The 15,555-nt window shown below is 45.3% G+C and overlaps 1 protein-coding gene across 33 annotated transcripts in view; it reads right to left on the reverse strand.

The window, feature by feature from the left end:
* Positions 1–236: 236 nt before the first annotated feature.
* Positions 237–15,555, reverse strand: part of MAPK8IP3 (mitogen-activated protein kinase 8 interacting protein 3) — an 80,962-nt gene continuing 65,643 nt past the window's right edge. For 28 of the 33 annotated variants that reach the window (XM_061351105.1, XM_061351103.1, XM_061351098.1 and 25 more), the window contains 14 exons: positions 14,513–14,674; positions 13,663–13,828; positions 13,026–13,211; positions 12,215–12,401; positions 11,346–11,468; positions 11,004–11,084; positions 9,830–9,897; positions 8,310–8,458; positions 7,319–7,490; positions 7,080–7,193; positions 5,711–5,749; positions 4,117–4,296; positions 3,677–3,820; positions 788–3,128 (listed from right to left, as the gene is read on the reverse strand). In XM_061351105.1, coding sequence (XP_061207089.1) covers positions 3,007–3,128; positions 3,677–3,820; positions 4,117–4,296; positions 5,711–5,749; positions 7,080–7,193; positions 7,319–7,490; positions 8,310–8,458; positions 9,830–9,897; positions 11,004–11,084; positions 11,346–11,468; positions 12,215–12,401; positions 13,026–13,211; positions 13,663–13,828; positions 14,513–14,674 — 1,893 coding nt within the window. In that variant the 3' untranslated portion in view covers positions 788–3,006. Of the gene's footprint in view, positions 681–787; positions 3,129–3,676; positions 3,821–4,116; positions 4,297–5,710; positions 5,750–7,079; positions 7,194–7,318; positions 7,491–8,309; positions 8,459–9,829; positions 9,898–11,003; positions 11,085–11,345; positions 11,469–12,214; positions 12,402–13,025; positions 13,212–13,662; positions 13,829–14,512; positions 14,675–15,555 lie in introns of those variants that run through there. The other 5 variants (XM_061351120.1, XM_061351121.1, XM_061351101.1 and 2 more) reach the window with 3 other exon arrangements.

The following is a 15,555-nucleotide window of genomic DNA, read 5'->3' on the forward strand; positions in this document are numbered from 1 at the left end:
AGGACAGCAGAACCGTTGTCTTTTTTCCTTTTTGCTTCTGACACTGGAAGCTACAGGCTGCACCTGTGCCTTGCAGGACTTTCTGCTCCGACCTGGTGAGCAATCCACACCTCATTCCTTGCCACTAAAATGCTTAATGGTGAACATCTGAGCTGCCATTCCCACCCTTTTAAGTGTCCTCAAGCTATTAAACACTGAGCAGAACTCCCAGTGCCTCTACAGGAAGATGTCCCACATTTGCTGATGTTAACACATTTATTACATACAGAACAGATATGGATTATTGTTTCATAGCGTAGGGGACAAAGCATGGGAACATATTCACACAGCAGTCTCTTTACAGAATGCCATCTTCAGACCAAAGAGCGGAGTTTACAGGCCTTAAGACACTTTTTAAAATCCTTTTGTAACATACAAGATACTTTACATACATCACAGTGGAGATATGACAGGGAAATGTGTTGAAGCCAGTCAGTTATCACCTTGCTGCCCAGCAGCCACCAAATGCCTCCAGAAGCTGACAGCAGAGGCTGGTTCTACTCAGCTGTAGCTGCCCCTCTTGGGCATACGCTTCTGCACTGAGCTGGAAAGGAACCTGTTGGCAGAGGCCTGAGATGGGTTTCCTTAATGTTGGCAGGGCGCAGGGGCTGACAGGAAACCAAGTACTGTCACTTCAACTGCTAAAACCAGATAGAGAACAAAAAGTAAGAGGTAAGAACACTGCAATTCTCTTTCCCTACAGAGCCAACGAACTGATCCCTACTAGGGCTTTTTTTTTTTTTTACCCTCTTCAGTATGCCCAAATCCTAAACTTTACCTGGCCCTAACTGATCAGCTGTTATGTGTCTGGAATTTGTGTTGAATGTTGATCTTGTTAACACCAATACACTCTGTTGTGATCCAAACAGCTCTTCCTACAGAAAGCATTTTGGGGAAGTGAACAAAGCCTGGCACTGTCAGCAGTGCCCTGGTGACATGTCCCTGGTGAAAGGTCCTCCCACATGCAGGTGGTGGTTCCAAGCATCCCTTCACCACATGCCAGCCACAGAGCCCAGTGTGCCAATGGCCACAGAACACTGTATAGCTGTGTTCCACCTTAGTGTGGGTGGATGTCACGGGCATCGCTGTGGCTCTACTCTGGTGGCATCTCCAGAGATGTCCCTCTTGCCTCCTTGAGGAGAGATGGGGGCCCCAGCCTTTTCTGAACTTTGGATTCAAAAATCATTTCAGTGCTGCTGCATTGAGACAGATGCCACATGTCAGAGCTTCCCCTGGGAATACTATTCCTGCAGCACATGAGTAGCTTTAGACCACCAGCCTTGGGGGCAGCCTGGTCTGTGGCAACAAGCACAGAATACAGCCAGGAGCCTTCGAGGAGACGGGGGCTTCCCCCTGCTGTTCCCATACCATCACATTGGCACACAGACATCCTCATGAACCCTCAACTGCTACACAGCTCAGAGAACAAACAAGATGACCACCAGAGGCTTCCAAATTCATTGCTAACAATTGCTACTCAATCTAGTCCTGCACATCCAGAAGGGAGCATTCAAAGGAAACAGAACTCGTTCTTGAGAAGACAGAACTGTTTCCACTGTCAGAAAGTGAGGACAATCCATCGCCTCTACATCAGGAGTGGCCATGTTCTGTACCAGGATCTCAGAACCACTCTCCCTGGCCCCATTTTTTGCTGCTTCTCTTGTAAGCAGGACACACAGCTGCAATCCCCCAGCACTGCTCACACAATGAGGGCCAGCACGACTTTTTCTCAAGGGTTGTCAATTCTTTCCAGGAGTCAGAAATTTCCAGCTTTTCAAACTACTTAGTAATAAATTCAATGCTCATGATGTTATCTAAGAGGCTGGGAGATCTGGCCTCAGTTCCTTTCTCTGTGTGACCTCAGGTGATACATAGCCTTTTTATACCTCAACTGCATCTACAGTGTCTTTCCTAACTGACAGCCACAGTGTGAAGGAAAACAGACAGTTCCTGTGACTGGGACACAGCCGTGTGAGTCCAGGTAGCCTCAATGTGTTAATGCATAATTCACAGCAGACAAACATCATCTGCCCTCATTTGTGCTTTAAAAGCCAACAAATGCTATGCAGAGATAACTTGCTCCTGAACCTTTGAGAAATAACTCAAGGGTTCTTCTCTACCTGGCATTTCTGGAAGGGGGAGTTAAAAGTATTGCTGCCTTTTCTGCTCTTAAAAAAAGCAAGGTTCCAGTACCCCTTTACTACCAGTTTCCAAAGGCTCTGTAGCCTCCACCATCACTCATCTCCCATCTGAGACCACCACCCAATCTTCTCCAGCCACATGCAGTCAGCCAGCACATGACTGCTGCAACAACAGCAGCAAAGGGAGACTTTCCACCTGCAAGTCTGGAGGATGGGTTTCCCACAGTAATGTCACTGCTGCCTTCTCCAGCCAAAGAGCGTAAGTGCTAGCCAAGCCCTGACACTCTGTTCTACTGAGAGCTCCTTAGACCTGCCTGCTCTCAGTCTGTGGGACATTATTCTGTGCTTAAGGGTAGATAAGGTGAAGAGTCCACTGGTGAACTAGAAAGGATTTCTGTGAGGACGCTGTAGCAGTTGTGATTCACCACCACTGCTTGGCAGGGAATGCACGTTTTTCTCATGCAGGTGGAAGTGAGGCAATTTGCCAGAGGATCTGACCCACCACCATCAGCTGCCAGCTCCTGTGCACTGGGCAAAGGCTTTGCACAGTTGTAGCTCCAGCCTCACTTCATCAATGCACTGCCATTTCTCTCCTTGTACATGCCAGCTCCAGAGCAGAACAATAACCCAACCACGCAGAAAGCGCAAGGGCCCAAGATGAATACTGCAAGTTCAGAGGTTAGAAGGGGGTCACAGTCCGAGGCAGGAGCTGTTGCAGTTGTCTGGGGTCGGTTTCCAGCAGTAGGATAATGCAGGCGTTCTGTATGTACATCGTGATATTCAGGCGGGAAGAGGGACACTTACATTGGTGGGAAAGGAGAAATTCTCACTCAGGGATGTATGATACCTGCCACACAATAATGTGGCTCCTTTCAGCCTTAGAAAGTACTGGCTTCACCTGGGTGGTGTCTCCTGTATTCTCTTCTGTCTCATCATCTTCTCCATCCCCTGAAGAGAGAAAACAGAGAGTAAAAAAGGCAAGAAAGAAAATCCCGAATTGCAGTGCTCTGGAATACTTTCAAAGAGACCCATACCCCTGATACAATCTCGGCAGCCTAACAACAGACAGCATGAGCTGAGATCTTCCTTTATGCCCGGAGAACATTTACAGCAACATGGTGCTTTTCTGAAGCAGGACTGCATGGATGGAACAAGCAATCTCCAGCAGCAGGAAACTCCTTTCAGGGAAGCCAATGTTTATAACACCAAGCGCCCTTAAGCAGTACAGGTGACCACAGTGCAGCAGCAATGTTTGGAGCCAGTGGCACAGATGTTTTTTAATTTCCAGGGACATAAACAGACTCTGTGGCATGGCAGGCACAGGCAGGGACAGGGTTTGGCAGCCTCAGGCTCTGCAAAGAAAATGCTCACTATCTGCCCTCACAGCCAGAGGCAGGAGACAGATCAGTGCTTTTCAGATCTCACTCGCCACTGCCCCAATTCCTCTCTGCCCTGCACACCCCTTGTCCCAGATTCCTTCTACCACAGGCACTCACCAATCCGGAAATCAATGTACCCTTCCCCTCCGCTCAGCACAAGGACGTTCTTCAGCTTCTGCCCCTCAGTCTCTGTGGCTGCTGTGCTGGGGTTCTCCGAAGGGCTGTCCAGCACACTCCCATTCAGGGTTGCTAGGACATTGCCTGGGAGAGGACAGAGGTGCTGTTAGTGTCTCTGCTAGGCCCTTGTGCAGTTCACACACACACACGAACACAACTGGGCAGGCCAGGTCCTTCTGCTGGTGGAATTCGGAAGCCACTGCAGTTTAAACACAGAGTTTAAACACTGTAGTTCAAACTCTAATCCACAGTGTTTAAATACTCTGAGTCACAGTGACCTGCGAGTGCTAGGAATGCATGGATGGGTGTCTGCAAATCAGATCAAGCCCCTGCTCAAGACTGGACAGTGGGACAAGAATCTCACAAGGACTGATCTTTACCAGGCACAGAGACGAAGAACTTGACAGCATCCCGGTGGCCATGGAAACAGAGTTGTGCCTGAGCCATGGAGCAGTAGGGAATAAAACTGCTGGCAGATTTGTCACTGTTGTCATCACCATACACATGGATGACCCCACCAGAGCGGCTGCCCTCTCCAGAGGTTGGTGAGGTCTTGTTGGCTGGGGACAGGAAGGAGGAATACTGTCAGCAAAGGCCTTGAGTTCTATTTACAGAAGGCACTTGGTCAAAGAGAAAACTTGTGAGCCATGAAGAAAAACCTTTGAAGGCACAGGTCTCTTTAAAGATCTTGCACAAAGGATGTGATGGAGACACCACTGGACTATGTAGTCCCTCTCTCTTAGACTGATTAACAACCAATGATAACAAACTACATTTTCTCATCAAATATAGTATTTGGCTTCGAATGAAGTATTTATCCCTGGAGGTGCTGGACAAGAGTAATCCTAGGGCAAGCTAAACAAGGTGTCTGAGCTGTATCAGAGAAAGCCTCTTCACCACCAGCAATTGTGTCCAGCGTCTAGAAATGATGTGCTGTCCTAGGATCTACCTTGGTCTTTCACACCTAGGAGGGTATCCAAAGGTGTCCACTGTACACAGGAGACACTAAGAGCACCTGGAGGAGAATTCCTGCTATTTTCTAGATTGGTGAAGTTGCTCAGTTTCCAAGTCAAGTACTTTGCTCGTGCCAAGCCCCGATCACACAGGGTGCTGAAGGCAGTCTCTGGATCTGGTGGAGGCCTCTTAGCCCAGTAAATGTCACAGCAGTGGAATAAGGTCCTTCCTTAGCCTTGATTTAGCTGTGACACCAGAAGATCAGCTACTCAAGCAGTGAACATTTGAAAGATGTTCACCATCCAGTTTCCAAGGATTTCAAGGTGGGCTCAAGGGCCTGCATCCAGGCTCTGAGAATGTGACTGCTTCCACTCAGCAAGGAACAGATTTCACTTCTCAGAGCTCAAAATAGGAAATGCTTTTCCTTCTGCATGCACCCCCACCAGTAAAACAGAAGCAGTACTAAGATCAGGCTTTCAATTTCCATGAGAGAACTCGATTGGTTGTTCAATTATCCATAGTTCTCTATTTGGCTTGGGCTACATTTCAGTTAGGTGACTTTTGTCACAGCAGCTACTGCCATTGTCCTGGAACTGATAAAACACATCCTTAGAAAGCCAAGGATGACCAAGGAAGACCTTGGAAGAACAGTCCAAGGTCTTCCTTGGACTTCCCTGCTTCCTGGAATCCTCTGAATGAACCTTTGAAGTCCCCATCTCAAACTCAGCCTACCACAACAAGAGAACTACAGATGAAGAATAAAGTACTCCTAACTCAACCCCCCCCCCCCCCCCCCACATGTCAGCTGATGAGATGGATGAAAATTATTTTAGCCACAGCAAATGAGGGTATTTTCATTACTGTCTCTGGTTGCTTTACTCAGATGCAACTAAACACAAGAGTGATGAGGAAAAATGAATGGAGATAGCTGAGTGGCAGAATGGAAGGGTGGGAAATCAACTGGAAGGGTGAACGGGTGCAAAAGGAGTGAAAGCTGAAGGAAGGAGGCAACGGACTTACCTCGGAGCCCAAGGAGTTGGCCTCGGTGGAGGACTACAGCTAGGCACAGGCAAGGAATGGGGACACAGAAGGGCACAGGAATAGACAGGCAGGACAAGAGAGAAGAGAACGGTGATTACTGGGAGAAAATTCAGGGAGTAACAGAAACGTGTAAGACCTAGAGAAATCGCAATGGAAGCTAAAGACTCAGAATAGTTCATACCAACACTGTTCTTGCTCACTTTGCTCTTATGGATGAATGTAATATCTGAGATGGGAGAGGGACTATGGACACAAGGATCCATTGCCAAGATTTCTAGGGAAACCTTACTGCTTACTGGCTTACAGCAGAGAACAAGCTTAACTCAGAATCAGGACAGCAAGCCCAAGCAAGAATGGGCTTTAAAACAGAGATTCAGAAATGAGACCAAAATTGCAATGCAGAGATGACTGTGTCACTAGTGTCAGCCCCAGGCATATCCAGCTCCAACAGCCTTAGAGGAGACCATCCAACCGTGACCTCCAGGAATACTGCAACAGGTTTGCTCCTCTTTTTGTGTAAGAGCTATCTGCTTCCCAGATTTCTTGCGAGCAGTGGCAAGAAATGTAAACTTGGCTGCTTTCTGTTGAAAGCAAATCCTACTCCCCCATTATAAACTGGCACAGATCTTCAAAATAAGATGCGGCCTGACAGGTACAGAACAGAATTACTAACAGTATCAACTAAACTTCCAGCTCCGGAGATGCACCTATTAACTACTACTGTTTGGATACTAATTTCTACTTGACTGATAAACCTGAGCTCTAATTTGACCAAATTAAGCTATTCTAAGGTCAGTTTCTGGGAAATATTATTATGGAGACGTTTAGATGTCTGTGCTAAAATGAAATTCTCCCTTGTGATGTCTCATACTATGGCCTCCTTTTGGAGACTTCCTACAATTCCCAAAGCTTTGTTTTTCCTGCTTTCCAGAAGCTACAGAATCAGTTCACATTAGTCTATGCTGTCAGGGTCATGCTCAAAAAAGACAACTGTACAGATGGTAGAGGGGTCACTGGTCCCCCAAGAAGGAAACGGCTCCAACTGCACTGAAATGGACAGTAATAAATACCTGTCTGTTTTTAAACAAGTTAAATCCATTCAACCGAACACTTCATTCCTTGTAAGAAAGAGTTAAGCCAAATTCAAAATTGCTCATACCCAGGACTCTTCTCTCTGAACACTGTTCAAAGATGTGTCAGGTTCAGAGTAAGAATGTCTGGAAAGCTTTATACGCCAGAGCCATTCTCCATGCTGCACAAATAACAAATAAATGCTTTTTTTTGGGGGGGGGGGGGGTGGATAGGGTGGGAGGGGAGGGCAGAAGTATTTGCAGTCAATGGCACTTACTCTCAGTCAGTGGAATGGAGATGACGACACCATTCCCTGTCCCTACCCAGAGGCGGTTGCCAGCGATAAGCAGGGCTGTAATCCGCACGAACGAAAAGCCCAGCTTTCCGGTGCCTTGTAAAAGTGAATAAGAAGCGGAGAGTCAGTTATGACTTTGGGAAAGGTCTGCTTGTAAATTTTGATTTCTCTCTGATCTCAGTCAGCAACAGACCATTTACTCACAGTTCCTACTGCCTCACCTAGCATCTTGCTGACATAAGGCTCTATATCAACATCTTGCAGATGTTGATGGCTGTGGGCATGGTAAAGCCTCAGGGTCGAGTCCAGGCGGATGGAAACCCATACTCCATCTCCAATCCACGCCAGCTGTCGCACCTGACTCTCCCGCCGAGGGTGGGCATCAAAGGATTTCTGAAATGCCAAGTAGATGGACAACGTGGGTTCATAAAATGTTTGCAATTACATACAAGTATACTGCATTGTCTTCAACTGATATCACCTGTTTGGGCTTCAAAGCTCTTGGTGAAAATGTGGTAATGTCAGCTGACCTCATAAGTTCACTACAGTATACAGAAAATCCCTCGCTTGAGTGACTCTGAAGAGATTACAGTCTTCGCAGGCTACTTCAGGAGCAAGAACATTTAGAAACCAAGAGCTTTCAATGTCCTTGGCAGAAAAGGAAAACACACAACTCCAGTATAAATCCCAAAGATCAAAATGCCTTGGCTCACTGATATGAACTTCAGAATCAGCACTTCTCCCTTTGATTAGAATTACTCCAAGCACTGCCAAATAGCCTTGTACCAGCACCGGTGTATTGAATTTCAACCAAGAGGCTCTAAACATAATTCTTCTTTAGGCACGTGGGATCACTGCAGCTTGCTTTCTGCCACAGTCCCTACAGACAGAGAAGTCTTAGACCATGTACAAAAGGTAGCTGGAAGGCATGCACATATATTTTGTACAGTATGTGGCCTCACAGACTCACTAATAAAGACAAAGTGCTCAGTTTAGACTTACCTGAAGATTTAAGTTCTGGGAAGGGAGGAAGGAATAAATACCCTCCTGGCAAACTGGACCGTAACATGACCCAGACTGACCGTTTGGGTCCTACAGTCAGCAGTGACAATACAAAGGTTCTGCACTTCCATACACTCAGCAGAAAATAGCTATAAGAATACACATACAACATAAGCATGTGCAGGCATATACACCCATTTGCTCTCTTACCTCAATCTGCATTGTCTTAGGTTGGATAACATGGATTTTATTCTTGTAGCCACACCAGACTCTATCATACACAACAGCCATGCAACGGATGGAATGGTGAGTGTGACCAAGGTCCATTAGGTGGTAATTACTGAGATCCCACTGACCATCTAAGGTGAAAAACAAGTGTGGAAATATGCATCTCCTTCATGACATGTCAGTATACCACATATACCTAAATATACAGGCTTAATAACAGTCAAATGCACATTTTGCTTATATCTGTGAGCTCCCATGAATCTATGCTACTACTCTGGGCCAGCCTTGTACTTACAAAACACGTGACAATAATGCGTAGTTTGGTGGGCTGAAAGCTTTCCAAATCAGGATGAATTAAACATCCTTTTATTGTAATGAAGTGAACAGGCTTCTCTAAAAAGTACAACAAAAACAGAAGAGGAAGAGGAAAGACAGTCTAACAAGACTATGCAGAAACTTTAAAGGAAATGGACAATACAGTCCTTGCAGTAAGGATTCCTCATATCACACATAATTCCCCCAAAGTGTCAAATCCAGAATACAGAATCAGATCTCCCATCTGTCAGGCTTATTTTCTAGCTAACTGGGCAGGTACTGTGTCCTTCACAGAGAGATGGCCTCTGCATTTTGAAGCTTTATCCTGCTTCTGATGAGAACAATTTTCGTATGTCAATGGTCAGGCTTGAACTCACAAGGTTGAATCAAAATTCAGATTGCACAAAACAGGGAATCTCTATATTTCAGCTTCCTATATAAACTGCTACTCAATGAATAACTAAGTTCTTACTATGCAAACATTAGTCAGAGTTAGCAAATTTCCATGTGCTGTCTTCGTATCTAAAAAGGTATGAACACAGCTCAGAAACTGCTCAAGTCATAGTGAAACAAAGCCTATAACAGTGAAAAGCACAAGATTAAGGCATGTCACATTACTTGGACATCTCTTTTTTGCAATAAGAAAAACTATCCAAGTGTAATGCAAAGATAGCACTTGTTACGGATTTCCAGATTTCCGGTGAAATTCAGCTCTACCTGATGTGTACGCAGTGATCAATTCCAGTCCTTACAGAGTCCAGCTTCTCTGATCAGGCAGATCAATTGCACAGATGATATGCTCAGGTACAGCCTAAGCTGTGTAGAGCTCCCTGTGCATGCCCTGCTACAGCTGATCTGTGAAAGTACAGTAATGCTGATGTGGTGGTCCATGTGTATTACACTTACACCAAGCCCGCCTCAAACAACTACACAGCATGTGTATTCCTGGAAGTTCTGCATTTGCTCTGCATGTGCTACACAGCACATACATATAATTCTGTTCAGAAAAGCTGGGGAAATGGTGTAGATATTTTAGGATTACTAATACATGTGTGTAATAGTTGTGCATTTTAACCATGTTTTGTACTCTGGCAAGCCAGCACTCTTCCTTCCCAATTCAGAGTAGCACTTAATGCACTGCTACACTTTCAGGCAAGCTTGTTTAATCTTAATACATTGTTTCTTACCTTCTCCCCGGTGGAATATGGCTAGTGTTCCATCTGCCAAAGCAACAAGGACCCTCCCTTTCACGTGCCTGAAATCACAGAAAAGTAAATACTTTGTCTGTATAAGTAAGAAACTAACCAATCCTTTCTGACATCCACCAAAGAAGCGGGACCAGCAGGTGGAAGGAGGCATTTCTACCACTCTGCTCTCGTGAGACCCCGCTTGGAGTACTGTGTGCAGTCCTGGTGTGCCCAACGTAAGAAAGACATGCAGCTGCTGAAGCAACGTAAAGGACAGGAGCTGCTGGAGCACGTCCAGATGAGGCCACGAAGATGATCAGGGAGCTGAGAAACTTGGGGCTGTTCAGGCTGGAGAAGAAAAGGCTGCATGGAAACCTCACAGCTGCCTTCCAGTATCTGAAAGGGACCTACAAAGATGATGGAGAGGGACTCTTCATCAGAGACTGCAGTGATAGGACAAGGGGCAATGGGTTCAAACTTAAACAGGGAATTTAGGTTAAACATAAGGAAGGAACTCTTTACTATGCGAGTGATGAGGCACTGGCACAGGCTGCCCAAGGAAGTTGTGAACATTCCATCCCTGGCAGTGTTCAGTGCCAGGCTGGGCAGTGCCTTGAGCAACCTGGTCTAGTGGGAGGTGTCCCGACCTGTGGCAGTGAGGTTGGAACTGGATGATCTCAAGGTCCTTTCCAGCCCTAACCATTATATGATTCTGTGATAAACACACACTATCTTTATATTCTCTCTGCAATTCCCATTCAGTTTAGCACTTGCAGGAACATCCTGCCAAGGGCCAAGGGTCATAGTAAGGTAATCCATAGACTTTCTATTGAGGTTACCTTCTTCATACTACAAACTCCATCAACTTCAACAAATGCCACCTAATCTACACCCTTGTAAAATTTTGCCTTTCTCTTCGCCACTTATTTCCTCCCGATCCTGCTAAGCTAATTTAGTACCTTAATCACTGAATTGGGTGAGGTTTGCAGTTGAGCAGGAAAACAGCTTAGTATGAGGCTTTCCAGTAACAAAAACCTAGGGAAATTTTCCTCACAAATCAATGCATTTAGAAGAGCAAATTAAAAGATAACTGAAAAAGAGCTCCTACCACTATGTGAAATATTGCTTAGGCACTGAACCTTCTCCCTCAGAGTCCCTTGGCATGCACACTTACACTAGACTTAGTACAGAGTCCTTCAGCTTTATTGAGTGCAGGCACTTCTTCCAGTTGGATACAGCCGAATGAACATAAAGCCTGTGAGAAAGGACAAATTGGGGAGAGTTAGCAGCACAACCCGACTACACTTGAGTCATTTCTTCTGGTAGAAAAGGTGGAGGTTAGGTAAGAAAGTGAGGTTAAATCCCTGTGCCTGCATTGAGCTGAAGGTTCAGAACAACAATGAGCAATGGAAACCTACTCCAGAAACAAGAAGTGAATTAAAGGTGTGTGGAGATGAAAAGAGATTCCCAGAGTAAAGAAGTGACAGAGAGACCTGCCAGCCCAAGGGGAACCTACCAGCCATTCTGTGCTCCCAGCCACATGGTGGGGGCAGCACTGGTACAAGTCCCAGCAGCATCTCCATTCAACTCCTGATCTGGCAGTGTTGTGCTGGACTCTGTCTTCAGCTGTCTATTCTCCCTGAAGAGGCAAAAGAACATTGTTAGAGGCTTTAGTATCAGCAATACACAGAGTGCCCATCTACACTTACAGTCTGGCACTCATAAGCAGATAATGGCCCTTATACACACAAATCACTTCCTTCTCTTCAATGTTTTCTAATTCCTTGACTCTGAAATCTGCAATTTGCAAAACTTCCTTTTTTCCCCACCAATACAAATAGCAAGTACTTCAAAATCCATAGAACTTAACTGCTTGGCAGTACTATTATCTTAACAATATTTTCTCTGTTCACTGCCAACTTCAACAAAAAAAAACTTAGAAAATCCTGGTCATTTAGGAACAATTTGTTTCCAAGACCTTGCTCCTCAGGTCATCACATCAGACTCATTTTTGGGTGGTAAATATTTTTCATTATCTTTACAGCACATTAGGGGTACTACAAGAATAAATCGACCATCATGTTTACACTTGTATCAGTAAGCTCCTTCAGTAAGAATATTTAGTGTACATGTACTTTAGAAGATCTGTCTTAACAGCAGGTCTAAATTTGTACTGAGAGATCAAATATTTGTACTTTGACAACTGACATAGCCTGCTGCAGGCTGAACCATGTTTATTTTCATTTTCTTTCTTTCTCTATCATCCCATCTGTAATACTACTTGGGCACAGAACTGAAAAATGTTTGATACTTTATCTGTCAAAAAGCTTCTGAAAACACAGCTGATAAATAACTGAATTGGCACTTTGGCCCCAGGCTGCCTACCCGTTCTGCCTAAAAGGTGCCTGTGCAGGGACAGGATCAGTAAACACATGCTCCGTGAGGGGCCCTGTCCGGGCCTGAGCAGGCTCTGCCTCACTTGTACCATTCTCTGGTACCTCTGTAGCTTCTGTTGCCTCCTCAGTAGACTCTGACTGGTTGATCTTCCCATTGCATACAGCAGCCACCTCACCTAAAAGATGAAGTACAGTGTAAGATGTCCTGGAGAATGAGCTGGTAAGTTAGCTATACAGAAATCAGGTTGTCAATTTTGTAATTTATCCTTCCTTTTGTAATTTATCCTTCCAAATTCAGTCAAGCCCTATGCCTGCATCACAGGCAGCAGCTCATCCAGTGCTTCCCACTTTGATGGGGAACAGAGGCTATTTTAAAACAAGACACAATCTGTGACTAGCAAAACATCAGCTCTGCAGGGATGCCTACTGCATTATGGAGTCACCAAGGGCATCATTATGGTTTTCATGGTCTTAACTGACTTTATGAGTAGACAGTGGTTCAGCAGGGAAAGCAATGAGAACAGAAGTAACCACAGGAGGTCGAACATATGACCTGTCCAAAATACTTCACTATATGACAACCACAGGGCTTCAGGATGTGCATCCATTTGAGAGAAAAGAACAGCTCTAAAGATAAATGTACTAAAAGGGGCTTCAGTCTTCCTGTGCCACATAACTAAACTTCTTAAGGCCTCTGAAGTAGATAACTTGAGGACAGGATGATACAGCAGTAAGACCATAAGCTCATATGGGACTAACTATAATTGGACTATTATTAAGTTTTATGTCCAAAAACTCACTCTGTCCCTTGTCCAGCACAGGTGTGTCACCACGCGAGGAACAGTTGCTTCGTGGCACGTTGCAGCGGGTCGCACAGCCCACCAGAGTAATTCCTGCCAAGACACCATCTGTTCCAGATGACTCTTCAGGATTTACATCTCCCTCCAGAAAGATCTCTCCTGGAGGATAATCACTCTCACTGGCCGCTGAAGGGCAAAGAACAGATTCTCCCATAAATCTAGCTATCACTGCTAATTTAAATACAGCAGTACTCCTGAGGTACCCATTCGGATGGAAGATGCTGACCTTTGGGGTTCACTGCTCTAGGGAGGCTCCACAGCATTAGTCAATTTCATGGCGAATCCCCTCATCCCTAGCATCAACACCCTACAGAGCCCTCCCAAACCTGGGCAAGACTCACTCCTGCTCCAAGGAGCCATCCTTTATGGGCCAAAATAATGACTTAGTAAATGCTCAACAGTGAAGGATCTCCATGGAAGGTCCAACAAGAAGGCAAGATCTGAGTTATGGTTTTGAGGGACAATTACATGCAACAGAGTACAAGGGTTAGTTCTGAAATGAGGACACTACATCTGTCATTCCTCAGTGCAGAAGGTGACCCTGTGAGACTACAGCCAGTGCCTGGGCTCCACTTACCAGGGATGCTAGAGATGCAGAGCACATGAGCATTGCAGACAGTGAACTGGTCCACCACTGTGCCAGGCTGATTGGCATCAATAATTACAACTTTACTTGTTGACAGCGTACTAGTGAGGATCCAAACACGGCTGGATGTGGCATCCATTTCATGAAGCTCCTTTCCCTTCGGGAGAGCAAACACATGGGCAGAATCAGTGCTCTCAAATTAGACAGCATATTAATGCTTGGCAACATTTAGACATGCAAATACCACAATGCCAGCTTCAAAGAGCCAGGTTTCTTCCTAGCTGATGCAAATAAACAAGATGAGCTACACAAATTTCATTCACATTGCTGCACTAACATCTGGAACACTGGCCAAAGGGCCTATCTGTCTCCTTAGGGCTAAAGCAGTCTGACCATTAATTTCTGAGATGTCTACTCATGTATCATTGAACATTCAGAATGCCATGGAGCTCAGATGCACTCAACCTACCAGCTTAGGCAAGCTGATCTCAGAAGACTATAGCAGTAGCATAAGACAGTCATGGGGGAAAAACACACAACCACAAAGGATAAAACACAGTATTATCACCTGCAAATTCTAGCTTCTTTAAAAAAATCCCAAACAGTTAAGAGTATTAAAAACCAGGGATTTCAAAAGCAAAAGTTGGAGAACTTCATCCTGGATGATTTATCCCAAATCACACAGAAAGTTACTGAACAGCCAGAACACCAGAATGCTGCCCTACAAGAAGATGCCTCAAAAATACAAGTTAAAGCACCCTATAGCCTATAGGGCATTTCATGAATGGAATGAGACAAACCACTGGAATGGAGAAAAAAAAAATCCATTTTTTTTTCTGACCTTTTTCTTTTCAGGAGACGTATGGTTACTTTTGTCGTTCTCCCCTTCCACTTCCCTATCACAAGTAAGGGGATCACGTCCAGGTTCCAATTTCTGCCCATTCCCAGGCTCCTGCTCCAAAGGTCTCCATCCCATGAGATTGACTCCAGCTGCACACCACAGCTAAGCAACAGAAACAGGAATCTTGAACTAAGAATTAAGTAGGCTCCAAGGTCTCATTAAAATCGGGCACCTTTGTACAGAACTGTGGATACATGCCAAACATCTAAAATATTTAGCTGGAAATAACATATCTTGTTGATCTCTATTAGAAGACATCAAATTTGCTGGAAGCAAGATAAAGGTTCTCTGAAAACCAGCAGAAGTCATGTCCTGGGTTCAGCAGCAGCAGTCATTTTTCTCCTTCTTAGTAGCTGGTGCAGCGTTGTGTTTTGACTTTCAGCCTGGGAATAGAGCTGATAACACCAATGTTTTCAGTTGTTGCTAAGTCTTGTTTACTTTGTGAGTTTCATGCTCTGCCAGGGAGGAGGGGAGGCCGGGAGGAAGCAGAGACAGGACACCTGACCCAAGCTGGCCAAAAAGGTATTCCATACCACAGCACGTCATGCCCAGGGAGGTAACTGGGAGTTACCCAGAAGGGCACGGGGCTCTCTTCTGGGGGCAGACTTGTTTCGGTGGGTGGTATTGTATTCTCTTCCCTTGTTATTTCCTTTATCATTATTATCATTGGTGGTAGCAGCAGTGATTTGTGTTATACCTTAGTTACTGGACTGTTCTTATCTCAACCTGCAGGAGTTACATTCTTTCGATTCTCTTCCCTATCCCTCCGAGAGCGGGGGCAGAGGGGTGGGGAATGAAAGAAAGAGGGAGGAAGGGGGTGTCCTGGGTTTAGCAGTAGCAGTCATTTTTCTCCTTCTTGGTAGCTGGTGCAGTGCTGTGTTTTGACTTTCGGGCTGGGAACAGAGCTGATAACAATGATGTTTTAGTTTGGCCAAGGACTTTGTGAGCCTCATGCTCTGCCAGGGAGGAGGGGAAGCCGGGAG

The sequence above is a fragment of the Neopsephotus bourkii genome, unplaced genomic scaffold (assembly GCF_033783945.1).
Source record: "Neopsephotus bourkii isolate Nb327-2 ecotype Australia unplaced genomic scaffold, CSIRO-AGI_Nbou_v1 NB_551, whole genome shotgun sequence".
NCBI lineage: Eukaryota > Metazoa > Chordata > Aves > Psittaciformes > Psittacidae > Neopsephotus > Neopsephotus bourkii.